This window comes from Epinephelus fuscoguttatus, linkage group LG10 (genome assembly GCF_011397635.1).
Source record: "Epinephelus fuscoguttatus linkage group LG10, E.fuscoguttatus.final_Chr_v1".
Taxonomy (NCBI): Eukaryota; Metazoa; Chordata; class Actinopteri; order Perciformes; family Serranidae; genus Epinephelus; species Epinephelus fuscoguttatus.
The window spans coordinates 32,154,372-32,167,210 of NC_064761.1; the positions used below are offsets into that span (position 1 = coordinate 32,154,372).

At 43.9% G+C, this 12,839-nt stretch overlaps 1 protein-coding gene across 4 annotated transcripts in view; it reads right to left on the reverse strand.

The window, feature by feature from the left end:
* Window positions 1–12,839, reverse strand: part of unc13a (unc-13 homolog A (C. elegans)) — a 65,735-nt gene that overhangs the window by 40,637 nt on the left and 12,259 nt on the right. For 2 of the 4 annotated variants that reach the window (XM_049588860.1, XM_049588859.1), the window contains exons 9-14: window positions 12,114–12,309; window positions 9,374–9,493; window positions 7,061–7,873; window positions 4,837–4,930; window positions 3,747–3,793; window positions 3,471–3,549 (exon numbers count right to left, since the gene is read on the reverse strand). In XM_049588860.1, the coding sequence (XP_049444817.1) occupies window positions 3,471–3,549; window positions 3,747–3,793; window positions 4,837–4,930; window positions 7,061–7,873; window positions 9,374–9,493; window positions 12,114–12,309 (1,349 nt within the window). The remainder of the gene's footprint in view (window positions 1–3,470; window positions 3,550–3,746; window positions 3,794–4,836; window positions 4,931–7,060; window positions 7,874–9,373; window positions 9,494–12,113; window positions 12,310–12,839) is intronic. The other 2 variants (XM_049588862.1, XM_049588861.1) reach the window with 1 other exon arrangement.

Here is a 12,839-nt window from a genome sequence, read left to right on the forward strand (position 1 = left end):
GAGGCTCCGGCTCTTAATGTTTTCTCGGAAGTGCTGAAATATATGCTATTCTCTAAGGAAATCTAACACAATTGAGTAAATGCTCAACGTTTGGCCTTGTATTCAACTCAGAGTTTTGAAGACCATATTTACTTGGCATTGCTGAGGATCCTTGATTTGCTAATAGAGCAGCCAAAATTATTATCACATGGATTTGTCAGCTGAACTGTACTCCAGCATAGTATATTAAATCAGGTTTCAAGATTAGTAACGTTGATTCTGCCAAATTCCTACTCTACCTCTATTATGTGACATAATAATAGTAACATCAGACAGCCAGGAGTAAGAGTAAGAATTAGTCATGTTCGACATTTGTTGTTCAGTGGGTTTGGAATAATGAAGACAGGACTCTACGGGATGATTTTTTTTTTCTTGGTAACTATCACATTTTTCCCAATCATGCACAGATTTTTAGACATTGTATTATCTTAAATGGCAAAAAAAGGTTTGGGCTGAGCCTTGAATGTTTACAACGTCTGGCTCCGCCCCTGAACTGAAGTGCAAAAATGACAGGTTACAAGAGGTTGGAAGCTGTTTCCTTTGTTTCCACACTTGCAGCTCCTCAGTTGTCTCCTTTTCTAATTCTCAGTGAGAAATAGGGATGTCCCAATCAACTTTCTTTTGCCTCCAATCCCGACCGTCATTTCATATTGAATATCTGCTGATACAGAGTCCCTACTGACACTTCTATTTTCCTAGATAGTACTGCACAGTGCATACTATACGTACATCAAAGTTATTAAAGATTATCCAATGTAGACCCACATGCTCGACAGTTGAAGAGCTGCAGTGCATTATGAAAAAAACTTCCCTCCATCCAAGCTGTTACTTTTTTTTATTTTATTTTATTTTAACCAAATAAAGTATAAAATAACAAAACTTTTTGGCCTTGTTGCTGTCTTGATAGTCTCGCCACCAGACAATCAGAGATCTCCGCCTTCTGATAGTCTGGGGACACTCCTTTCCAAAGTGTGTTCAACACACCGGAGAAAACGGCCGGCGACAAAACAATGCCTCTTGCATTTTTGAAAAGGACACGCCCTCCCGGAAATGTGAGCTCCCCCTTTTCTCGTCCGCAAGGAAACAAACACACAGAGAGCTTGAAAATGGATGCGGAGAGATTTAATTCCGTTTTATCAAACGTGTGCTCAGTCCACAAGATTGTGGAAATGAAGGACTTAAGCCACTTTGTTTAAAACTTTTAATGCAGTCGGACTATGTTTACGAGCACAAGAGTTCAGCGAGCCACCGAAGGACCGCCCTGCAGATTTACTATTGGTTCTGCAACGTAGGGAGTTTTTTTTAACTCTGAAATTGTATCCGCCCATCTAAACACAAAATCAGGGAGAAAGACATCACTCTTTAGTTAAGCAAAGCGTCTAAAGACTGACTTGTGAGTCTACTGTCTTGAGAGAATGTTTCTATCCCTTTAGGAGCTGGCTTTGACGCAGCCTTTGCCGCCTGAATCAGTTGTGTTTCGTTTCGTGTTTATTTTCATCGTCTGGACTTCTTTTGCATGGATTAATTAAGAAATTTCTTGTATGGGGCTTTTGTTGCTCAAGTGGCTTGGTGAGTGTGGTTGTCATCAGCTCTACACCGCCGTCTGTCTCTCCTGTCTCTCCACCAGAGTCCTGCACAGGTCCAGTTTTCAAGATCCGCCCCGACCTGACCTGGCGAAGTACAAACCTGCACCCGAACCGCAAACCCGCGCATCAGGCCAATTAGTACCGCAACCCGGTCCGACCCGTTGAAACATGACCCGCAGCCCAACCCGTAACCGGGATTTAAAGTAATCATTTTGGGTCATATTGGCTGAATATTGAACAGCATATCACCACAGTTAAGGTGCCAGTAAGTAAACAACGACCTGAATGAAGCAGCTCTCACAATAAAAACCTGACTTCAGCTCCATCATCAACCCTCTGTGTTCTTCTCCCATACGAGCGTAAAAGCACTTGTTTGTTTCGTTTAATGCTTTTAAACTTTTAATCTATGTAAAGGAAGTTTACATGTGTAATAATAGACTTACTTTCTGTCCAGAGCAACGTTCAGCAGTTACGAGCCGTCACGTGTTTTTAGAATCCATCGAGGAGAGAAGTAATCCATCAGGGAAACACTTCAGAAACATTATAAAGTGATAGTTGTATGTTTTATCCACTTATTTCTCAAATACCTAAATAATTATTTAGTGTTTTGGAAGCGGCGCTTGTTAGACAGTGGCAGCCATGTTGATTCTGTCGTCCAATCACAAATTGTGTTATTAGATGGTGAAACGTGTGTAAACAGCTGAACCAACGACCGTTGCGAAATAGCGGAGGCGATCCTCAGGGAATAAATAATGACCAAGATAGTTATCTGTAGTTTACCGAACTAATGACTGATGTGTTTATCTAAAACCCACGATCCGACCCGCATGTTATTTTTTCCACCCAGATCCGAACCCGGGAAAAAATGTTTTTTTAAAAACCACCCGCAAATCAACTGTTTTTCGGGTACCCGTCGGGTACCAGTGCAGGGCTCTGCTCTCCACCAAGAGTTTCTTACACTGAGCTGAAATGAGTGCTCATAACTTCAGTAAATAACGTAAGTTAACAGTCTCATTCTGCATTTTGCTGTCTTTTATGGAGTGCAGTGTTTCGCTGTGGGAGGGGCCCCTGCTCATGAGAGTTGATGATAGCTGCACTTGTGTTGCTGTGCATGAAAGCTCCGTGAGTAAAAAAACACCCGGTCATGTAAAACAAAGGCCTGAACTGGACTCTATATAGCTCAATATAGCAGAACCCCATCAGTTGGTTGGCCCCGATACTGGTCTTTGAGATCGGCTTGGGACATCCCTAAAATGTCAATCTGTTCCTCCCTTTTTTGTCTTTCTGAAAACCTGAAACATGATACCTTTTGTGTCTATCCATATTCTGAGCTCATATATATTTTAGTAAAGGTAATACAGCCATAGTGCTTTCTAGGTTGTGTAATAGTACAAGACACACTGGGGACGTGACTTGTATGAATGAGTTACAGCTTTCCCTCCATGGATTAAATCTCTCACTGTCTTATCTCTAATGAGGCACTGGTAGGGAGGCACGGGGATGATGGCAGCATGGGGTTATGAAAGGTCTATTACATGACAACAACGAGCAAACAGCGGTGCCAGTCAAAGGAAACCTCTGGATTCGCCCTGCAGCACTTTCTGGGGTCTGTTAGCATAGTGGACATAGTGCAGTGGACAAAAGGACAGTGAGGAAGAGAAGTAAAGGTAAAGAAAGAAAATAGGTAAAGAGAATAAGATGAGAAACTGCAGTAGAGAGTCAGACAGGAAGCAAGAGTAGGTTTAGTGGATGAGAGCTCTCACTGCTGAGTGGAGTGATAGATGGACTGGGGAGATGTGAGACTCTTAGTCAGGGGAATATAAAGAGATTAGTGCAGAAACTCACCAGATCTCGGACGAGAGGCATAGCTTTTCTCTTCCTGAGGTCTGGCATGCTGTCAATGCTATACAGAGCACCACCCATCCTGGACACAAAACATGCACAGATGTGCAGGATTCAACACCAGCTATTTTTTCAGCTACAGCTGTTAACTAGGACCTGGACATGACGAATCAATTAGGCGAGAAATGCATTCAGACATTAAAGCCATGGGCTTGGCTTTGGGTTGGTAAATTATAGATTTTCAATGACTGTAGTAGTAACAGCGTCATGGCTACTTACCCTGCTGATAAAAGCAGAGAGGCGATGCCAACACTTTCTCCTCGGGCCTGAGGAAAAAGAGAGATATGATGAGGAAGAGAGGCAAGCAGGTGCCATTAGAGCTGTGGCTGGAAAAATGAGAAGCATAGCACACTACAGCACTGAATTTACTGCTTTTATATACTGAGAACAACAAAATCGAGAGACACTTTATGGTGTTTCTTGGCAAAAAGCACTATTTCAGTTGCTGAGATTCACGAGCAGCTGTAGCCACAATGACGGTAATTGTCCCGAGAACTCACAAATGAATAATGCAACAGTGGTACAAGTGGGAGATAGAAAGAAAAAGGGAGAGATGAGGAGAGCGGTAGAGCTGAGTTGTGTCTTTTCTGAGTGAGTGTGGTGATTACTGACATCAGCAGTGGCTTCTCTGTGTTTGAGAATCATAGTAAAAGTGGATTACAGCCAGATGGCCATCCGTGTAATCACTCTTCTAATTCTATCTGCTCTATTATTGAAAGACATGTTCTTTGTCTGCCTGTCTGTTCAAAGAATGACACGCGGCACTGATACTCACGTCACACTGACGAACAGAAATACTCGTGATTGGCTATGGAAAAAAAACAACAACTCAGCAGCTTCCTATGTGCTGCTTAGCTCCCCATAAATATCTATGAGCTACGCAGGATGTATAAAATATAAATTAAGACTGATTAATTAACACACCACTGGCCACACCCACCTGAGCGTCTGCTCCAGCCATGGGTACTCACAATGGACAACATGCAAATCGCTACGAGGATGGCAAACAACTGAAAAGAAAATAATGAAATGGCAAAACAGTACAAGGGGTAAACAGAAACTATCAATTCAGCACAAGACAATAAAATCCACAGCAGTAACCAAAAACTGGGAGAAAACACAGTAACAGTAGGACATGCAGGGACTGATGCAACAAGTCAGTGAGCTCAAACAGTAGACATATAAATTAAACCAGAGCAACAACAACAACAGAGGACATGTTACCCACTTTTATGAGCGCAGGCTTAATTTAACGGACAATTCACCTGTCGCACACAAAGGTACACTAAGAAACACACATGGGCTATACCTCTTGCAGCTGTAGTCGTACTCGGCTGAAAAGTCGAAGCCAGTTGGCTTTGGCTCTGGCAGGACCAGGTTCCATGATTTCCCTCTTTGGGAAACTAAAAGAACAGTTGAAGAGGGAAAATTGTTATCTATAGATGTGCTAGTGCATGCTCTATTAGCAAATGTAGTGAATGTACAGTAATTATGGAAATAGATATTGTTGGCTAAAGGTGGCCCAGATTCCACCAAGTAGTACGGTTCAGTTCAGTTCGGTACGCTTTATTTTTCCCCATTTCAACTGTGAAAAGTTGTGGATGGTACCAATGGAACTGCTCCGTACCGTCCCCATGTTTGGTCCCCCCTCTGTTCGGGTACCTAGCACACAGATCTGGCACTAAAAGGTGGAGCTGTGAACACTGCGGTCTGTTGATTGGTCAATAGAGGACGGTCACTCTGCTCAGGGCTGAGTTGTGGCTGGTTTTGAAGCTCATGTAACCACTGTTCATACCGTGGAGAGTTTCATTAGTAAACTGTTACTATAAAATGAAAGGATGTTTTGCTGCCTCTCACAGCAGCTGGAGTCTGAGTTAAAGAATAACATAATTCATTGGGCCGACTGCCGGCGACTTTTAAGGTGGAACGTTAACTTGTAACGTTACTCAATGTGTGAGTTGACGACGTGAATCAATCAACACACCTTAAATATTCCATATGACAACTTTGACCATTACTTAAGTTTTAATATGACATACACTTTTAGTAATGAGTGGATCTTATGTTCTTATCTTACGTGAACTGCATATATTCTAATCCTCACTCTGAGAAAAAAACAAAAAGTGTCACGGAGTGTCGTTCCTGTGGGCTCCGTCAACACTAAACCCGTGAGCTTGCCTGAGAAGGACTAAATGCACAAACCCGCGATTTTTACATATCCCATGGAGAGAGACTCTCACTGCAGCCTGTTTTATTTTGTTCTGAAAACGTTGGCGTGCAGCCTCGTTCTGTGGACGATAATGAGGTGCAGACTTCCCTCTGTGTCATTGATAATGAGGAAATACAGTGAGTGCTGGACGGAGCAATGAGTGACAAAAACCCCGCCCACATTTAAGTGTACTGTTTGCAGTAGCATGTCTGAAGGGTTACTTTTGGTTCCAAAGGTACCATACCTTAAGTGTAGGTGGAAACGGGGCTTAACATCTATCTGTGGACGTGCTACAGTGTTTGTATATGTAAAATACAACATAATGCATTGTTATCAGCTGGTATTGCAACCAGTGGCTAACCTGGCTTAAAGTGGTATTGTTAACAAGATGTTGGTTTTCTGATTTGTTGCACTCGAATGCTATCAACTCAGGTGTGACATCATTCCCAGCTCTGAACTTTGACTTCCAAGGTACATGGAAAGCAGCAGAAATGTTTTTTTCCCATCCCTACCCCTTTCTCCAGTGTTTGTTTCCTGCGTTCTTCTTTTGGATAATTGTGTGTGCTCCCCATTGGTTGTTGAAGTATGTATACCAGGGTTTCCACACATTTTTACCAATGAATTTTCCAAACCTTTCGACAATTTTTCAACCCATCTCCATGACTGTATTTAAGTACTTTAAATAGGTAGGCCTATATAGCAGTACAGTCATACATGATTAAACATGCACCTCCCAGGCATTTGCGGATTATAATTTATATAAGTTTGTATCCACTTATTCCTTGAATGAAGGTTGATTCCTCTGCCGTCATGCTCCCTCAGCCCTCCCCTGCACAAGTGGATCAATGAGCCAACACAGTGGCCGGATATTACAAATACCTGGTGATTCAATCAAATCTGTAAATTTGATTGAATCACCAGACAAAAAGGGGCAGAGCCTTGGCAATGACGTGATGCTGGTCTGATTTATGTGTGCCAAGTGATGCAAGGGTTTCCAGGGTTACGCAGTGCAGCACTAGATTGGAAATTAGTAATACAAGGAAGATATGTCGCATAAAGTTTGGGAATTTTTTGGAACATATTTAAAACAATGGCCAAAAAAATGTATTTTCAAGGCCTGGAAAACAGTCTTTAAAATTTAATAACTTTTCCAGGAATTGTATGACCCTGGGAATCCTGGTATACTGTATCTACTGTATGTGCTTATTGTTGAGTGAACTGCCAGACAAACATCTTTGTACCAAAATGCTCAGTGTCGACAGTGTGTGTGACAGCTTATTTTATTTTCCCTGTATGAAGCTGACAGTGTGTGAACAGTGTTCACCTTGGAACAGGTGGCTCCTCTGTTTTCTCTGCAGGAGCTGGGGGGACACTTTCTGCCGCCGGAGGCTGCTCAGGAGGTTTAGGTTCTTCCAGTGGCACTTTGGACTCGGGTTCAAGCTCCAGGGGCTTGGTATCTGGAGCTGGAACCTGTGATGTGGTCGTAGGGGTGGATGTGGTGGTGGTTGACAGAGCTGGCTGGGTGGGTGTAAATGGAGGCTTGATGGATTCTGCACTGAAAGGGGGCAATGTGTCATCCTGTGTGACTGGAGGTAGACCAGGAGCTGTGCTGGGGGGTTGGACCTGATCTTGGGCCGGCCGCTGCTGATGCAGCGACGGCTGCTTCTCCAGTGGTGGCCTGGTGGAGGCAAGACTATCAGAGGGTGGCATCAGGGTGGGGGCAGTGCTTGTAGGTGTGGGGGTGTAGGGTGGCTCTTGGTCTTCACTGAGTGTGCCGTCAAGTGGATACATATCTTCATCTTCCTCGAAAGGCATGTCCTCCTCATCTTCGTAGTTGTACTCTCCATCCTCCCCGTACATGTCGCCCTCCTCTTCGGCGTACAGCGCCCCCTCTTCCCCTCCATCTTTGAGGTAGCCTCCCTCATCACTATAGACGCCTTGGGGGTCCTCACCATCCCATCCTGGGGAATCCTCTTTGCCGTAGCTGACGGAGGAGTGGCAGGAGTGGTAGGAGTCGTTTTCATCGTAGAACTCTGAACCTCGCAAGCTCTCGCCATCCTCAGCAACAAACTCCTCACTGAGCTGAGAGCTGCCTCGACTCAACTCGCCTGATGAGGCGTAACGACTGTCTGTGGGACTGGAGGGAGGGGGAGACACAGACATCTGTCACATAAACACACTCATGTAGGTTTAAAGGTAAACTAGGGGAGCTCCCACACTTGCACAACAAGGAGTTTGGCTGTCACAGTGACACTTAAGGAACTTGTGTTGGGTAGGGGCCAGGGAGGAAGACAGCTAACCAACAGGAACAGATGACTTTAAAACAACCAATAAGAAAACTCAGAGTGGGGCTGGGGGCTGGGCTAGTGATGCATCTATGTAACTGCAAGGGGAATCATTTCTTTTAGTAACGGGCACTGTGATTATGAATAGTAGCTCACATACAATTTAATACAGAAACACACACCATACAAAAGCAAACAATTAGCAAAAACATAGGAGCACATTTGTCATAAATCTAAAAATATAAACAGACATATTCAGTGAGCCTGGAAAGGTTGAGCGGTAATTTATTAGCGTTGGCAGAACAAAAACAGTCTCTTTCTGCAGATAAATAAGTGAATAATATGTATTCACGATGATGAATGAGGCTATTAGACACTGAGACAGACCATGAGTCAGATAGAGATTTGAGACACATGCAGAAACACTTTCTCACACACACACACCCATGTACGCATACGCTCACACACTTTATCCTTTTGTCTCTATTGATTACAGTCATGTGGGTTCAATAATGCATGATGCAGGAGCGGAGGGAACCAAAGGGAATACACAAGTATGGATGAATGGACACATAAACACTCAATCACGACACCTCTCTTCTTTTCTTTTCATCACCTATCTCACAATCTCTCATCCAGCACAAAGAGCGACACAGACAGGGACAAATTGCATAATGTTTGGGTCTGAATAAACGTCGGCCTTATTTCTTAGCAAAGAATAAATATAAAACATGATGAAATGAAGATGAAAATGAACGTAATCTGTTTCGGCCTCTCTGTTAGGGCCTGATTATGGGGCCTCCTGCTGTCTTACAAGTGGAAATTTAATGTGTATAATTAACAAGTGCGGGACAGCCAGAATAAGACAGGACTCTTTTTAAAGTCACATACAGGATGAGGCTGTAATAACAGGCTGCCGCGCACAGACACACAGATTCACACAAGCTCTTACACAAACTCCAACCAACAATTAACCTCTCTGTCTCAGAACAACACACACACACACGCATACACGCACATCTTGTCAATCACTCACCCACACACATAAACACAAAACTGCGCAGAACTTATAAGAGTTCAACAATGGCAAAGATGAGTATGATACATCATTTGTGATTCTGAGTTGTGATTCTTCACCAGGAACACAGTCAATATAGATGCAGGACCAGAAACTTTCTATAGAAAGTATAGAATATACATATACAGAGATAGGATAAGAGCACATGCATGCAAGCACAGCGAGCGAGGAGGACGGGACAAGTCCACCACTGACGTCACAGCGAGACGGAGTCACAGGCCGGAGCAGGAGAAGGAAGAGGAGGAGGAGTTGGAGAGGAGGTACAGAGACCCACCTATCGGACAGTGAATGCCTACTGTCTAGAGAATACTGACGGCTGGTGCGCCGGCTCGATCCTGAGCCTGAGTCGATATCGCTGCGCCCGTTGGTGGCCGAGTCTAAACTATCATAGCGTCTGGTAAGAGGAGTAGGGAGGAAGGTGGGGAGGAGGGGAGAGGTGGGAGAGGAGCATCAGTAGAGCTCAGCGCAAATCTTTCAAAGAAAGCTCTAACCAAACTGAGTCTCTGCACTGGCCGCTTACAGGATAGCTTCACACTTTCTTAACACAATAGTCTGATGTTCATATGAACACTGAGGCAGGATGTGATTGCTGTCATCATTCCCTCTGTTCATACTGGCCATTAAAAGATCACTTTCTGTTGTGCTCACAATGTAAATGACGGTAGAAAAAAATCCAGTTCTCCAAAGTTCATCTAAAGTTAATATGAAGCTTCAGCAGTTTGAGTTAGGCGATTCAACTGGGTGTCTTCTGTCTATTTATTGTCTTTTTAGTACAAAATTTCCTCTTTGTGTTACCATCCCTCCCCTGCAGCTCAACAAGAAAACACTGAGACACAAAGAGGAAATTTTAACTCCCTCTTTAACTTTGGAATATACCCACTTGATTTTGTCCCCCAACACTTAAATAGGAGGAGTAAAGGAAAGGATCTCTTAAAGAAGCATTGGCAGAAGCAAGGCTGTATATGCAGTAGAGAGGCACAAATATTTTTTAAATTGGTGCTGCATGACCACAGAAACAACAGAGAAATGGGTTTATTGTGGCGTCTACAGTGACGCGGGCGCTACAGTGGACTGTCATGGGGAAGAGGGAGCTGAGCTGGAAGTCGAAGCTTTCAATTTACTGGTCCATCTACGTCCCAACCCTCACCTATGGTCATGAGCTCTGGGTAGTGACTGAAATACTGAGATCGCGGATACAAGCAGCCAAAAAGAGTTTCCTCTGTGGGGTAGATGGGCTCAGCTTTAGAGATAAGGTAAGGAGCTCGGACATCCGGAGGGAGCTTGGAGTAGAGCCGCTGCTCCTTCGCGTAAGGGGTCAGTTGAGGTGGTTCGGGCATCTGATCAGGATGCCTCCTTGGCGCCTCCTGTTAGAGGTGTTCTGGGCACATCCCACCAATAGGTGGCCCCGGGGCCGACCCAGAACAGACTGGAGGCATTACATATCTCATCTGGCCTTGAAATGCCTTGGGGTCCCCCAGGAGGAGCAGGAAAGTGTTGCTGGGGAGAGGCGGATCTGGGGTGCTTTGCTTGGCCTGCTGCCCCCGCAACCCGGTCCCAGATAAGCGGATAAAAATGGATAGATGGATGGATGGATGAGTGGGTGCAGCATTCACTTTTGCTCAAGAGGTAGAAAACCTACAACTACCAGAATGCACTGTGCCACACCAGACCAATAAACGCTCCTACTGGTGGGTGACTTAGCGTGAGTTTTGACATAGGAAATAATATGGAGGCCGGCTGGTGGTAACAACACTGCTTAGTTTCACCATGTGATCTCAGTAATTTCAGCCCTTGTAATTACAATACAGGAAACAGTATGGCATCCACTTCCTGTTCACAAATTCTCGTATTACAGCCAAACAGTACACTACAATGTATTTCTGAAGCCATTTTAGTCATGAAATGGGCAATGCAGTAACATAATCTTGGTTTATATTTAATCGGCACTGCCAGTTTTGCAGTTTGATCTGAGTTTCAGACAGAGAAGGGTGGATCTCTCTCTCGATCCGCTTCTATACATTTTGTGTCTGTGGTGGCGGGCATACAAAAATGCAAAAGTATAATCTGTAGTTGAGCAACAGCCGTGGAGCCAGCAAAAATCTGCCAGAGTACAAGTTTAAGCTGTAACATGAGCAGGTTTACCACAGTTTATTTGCATATAGTACCCACTTTGTTATGACACAGAGCTGGTTAAAAATTGGCTAAGTACCCCATAAATGGCCATCATGAATAGGAGGAATGATTACAGCAAGCCAGACCTGCTTCGATGCTCATATAAACATCTGACTCTTGTCTAAAGACAGACTTGGAAAAACTGTGAACTTATCCTTTAATTTTCTGCACAAAGACCTCTCACTGAGTTTGAACACTTGAAGATCTGTGTCACCCATCTAAATCTAACCAAATGAAAATGTCAAACTTTCTGTTGCAGCTTTTCTGAGCAATGCGTGACATTCAATCATCTGCCGCCTTTGAAACAAATGTTGAGAAAGTCATTTATTTTCTCCACAACATGTTAGCGCAGAGGAGATCACATGGGGTTTCTGATGCTCACACGCTCAACATGCACACAGAGATGCAGGCACGCACGCACGCGTTCACACATGCACACAGAAAAGATAACCACAAAGGCCCACTTCATACATGACCTGTATACAAGAACTGTGTGCCCCAGCGTGCTTGTATACAACTGAGGCCAGGGTTATTCTCTAGAGGAGGAGAGCACAGTGGGACAACATGTTACCATGTACAGTACAGTGAAACAAAACAAGGCTGCAGGGGCTGAGCTGTCTCAAGGCTAAATGCTAGACTTCAAATAGGAACATTTGTTAAAGATGGGGGCGTGTGATATTACAACTTCAACATTAAACACTTTTGTTCTTTTGGTGTTTCTCTCTTCCTGTCTCAAAACAAAGCCTCTCTCCCTGTTGCTGACACATTCTGACATCCCACCATGAAAAGGAAACCACTCAGTGTCAGCTGTAGCTACGTAGTGGCTGTAGGGTGCTCGTTACCTCATGGCTCTGTGGTCGTAGTCCAGGTCGTGGATGTCGTCGCCATAGGAGTGTCTGTATTGCTGGTGCCTCATGGGATACTGGTGCATGGAAGCGTTTGGCTGGGAGGTGGTGTAGTAGGGAGGCGGGATGCTGTTACTGGTCTCGCTGCGGTAGTCACTGTCCCTGTCGTCCACGGCGCTGTCTGGATCCTCGTCTGTTGACGCAAACAAAGTTTTGAGAAACAAAAATGATGCACAATGATGTCAAAAATTATGCTAATAGTGTTTATTGTGTTTTCCATAATAATGGATGTTGTAATGTTGTATTTCTACTCAAATTAATTTTTACTTTCCTTAATAGATACCTGATACTTTCTAAAAGATAAAGTATTATCTATTTACTATTTTATTTTTGACTGATGTTTAATTCTAGCATCTTTTTAGGAGAATATTAAAGGGACACTGCCAATTTTCAACCAGGTCTGGTCCTGGCAGCGCCGAGAGCTCCGCACTCGTGCTGTGAGCAGAAATCTGCTGGATGAAATGAAATTTTGCATCATCCAGCGAATGTCAGCTGGTGAATGGGCAGGAAGCTCCAGGAGCTGGCAGCAGGGGGGCACCTTAACATCGTTCATCTACACACTCATTCAGTCTCATTAAAATCATTTTGATTAGAGAGTCCAACTGAACTGTTAACATGCTGGAAAGCATTTAATTAGAATCCAACGTTTTTAACTTGAGTTAA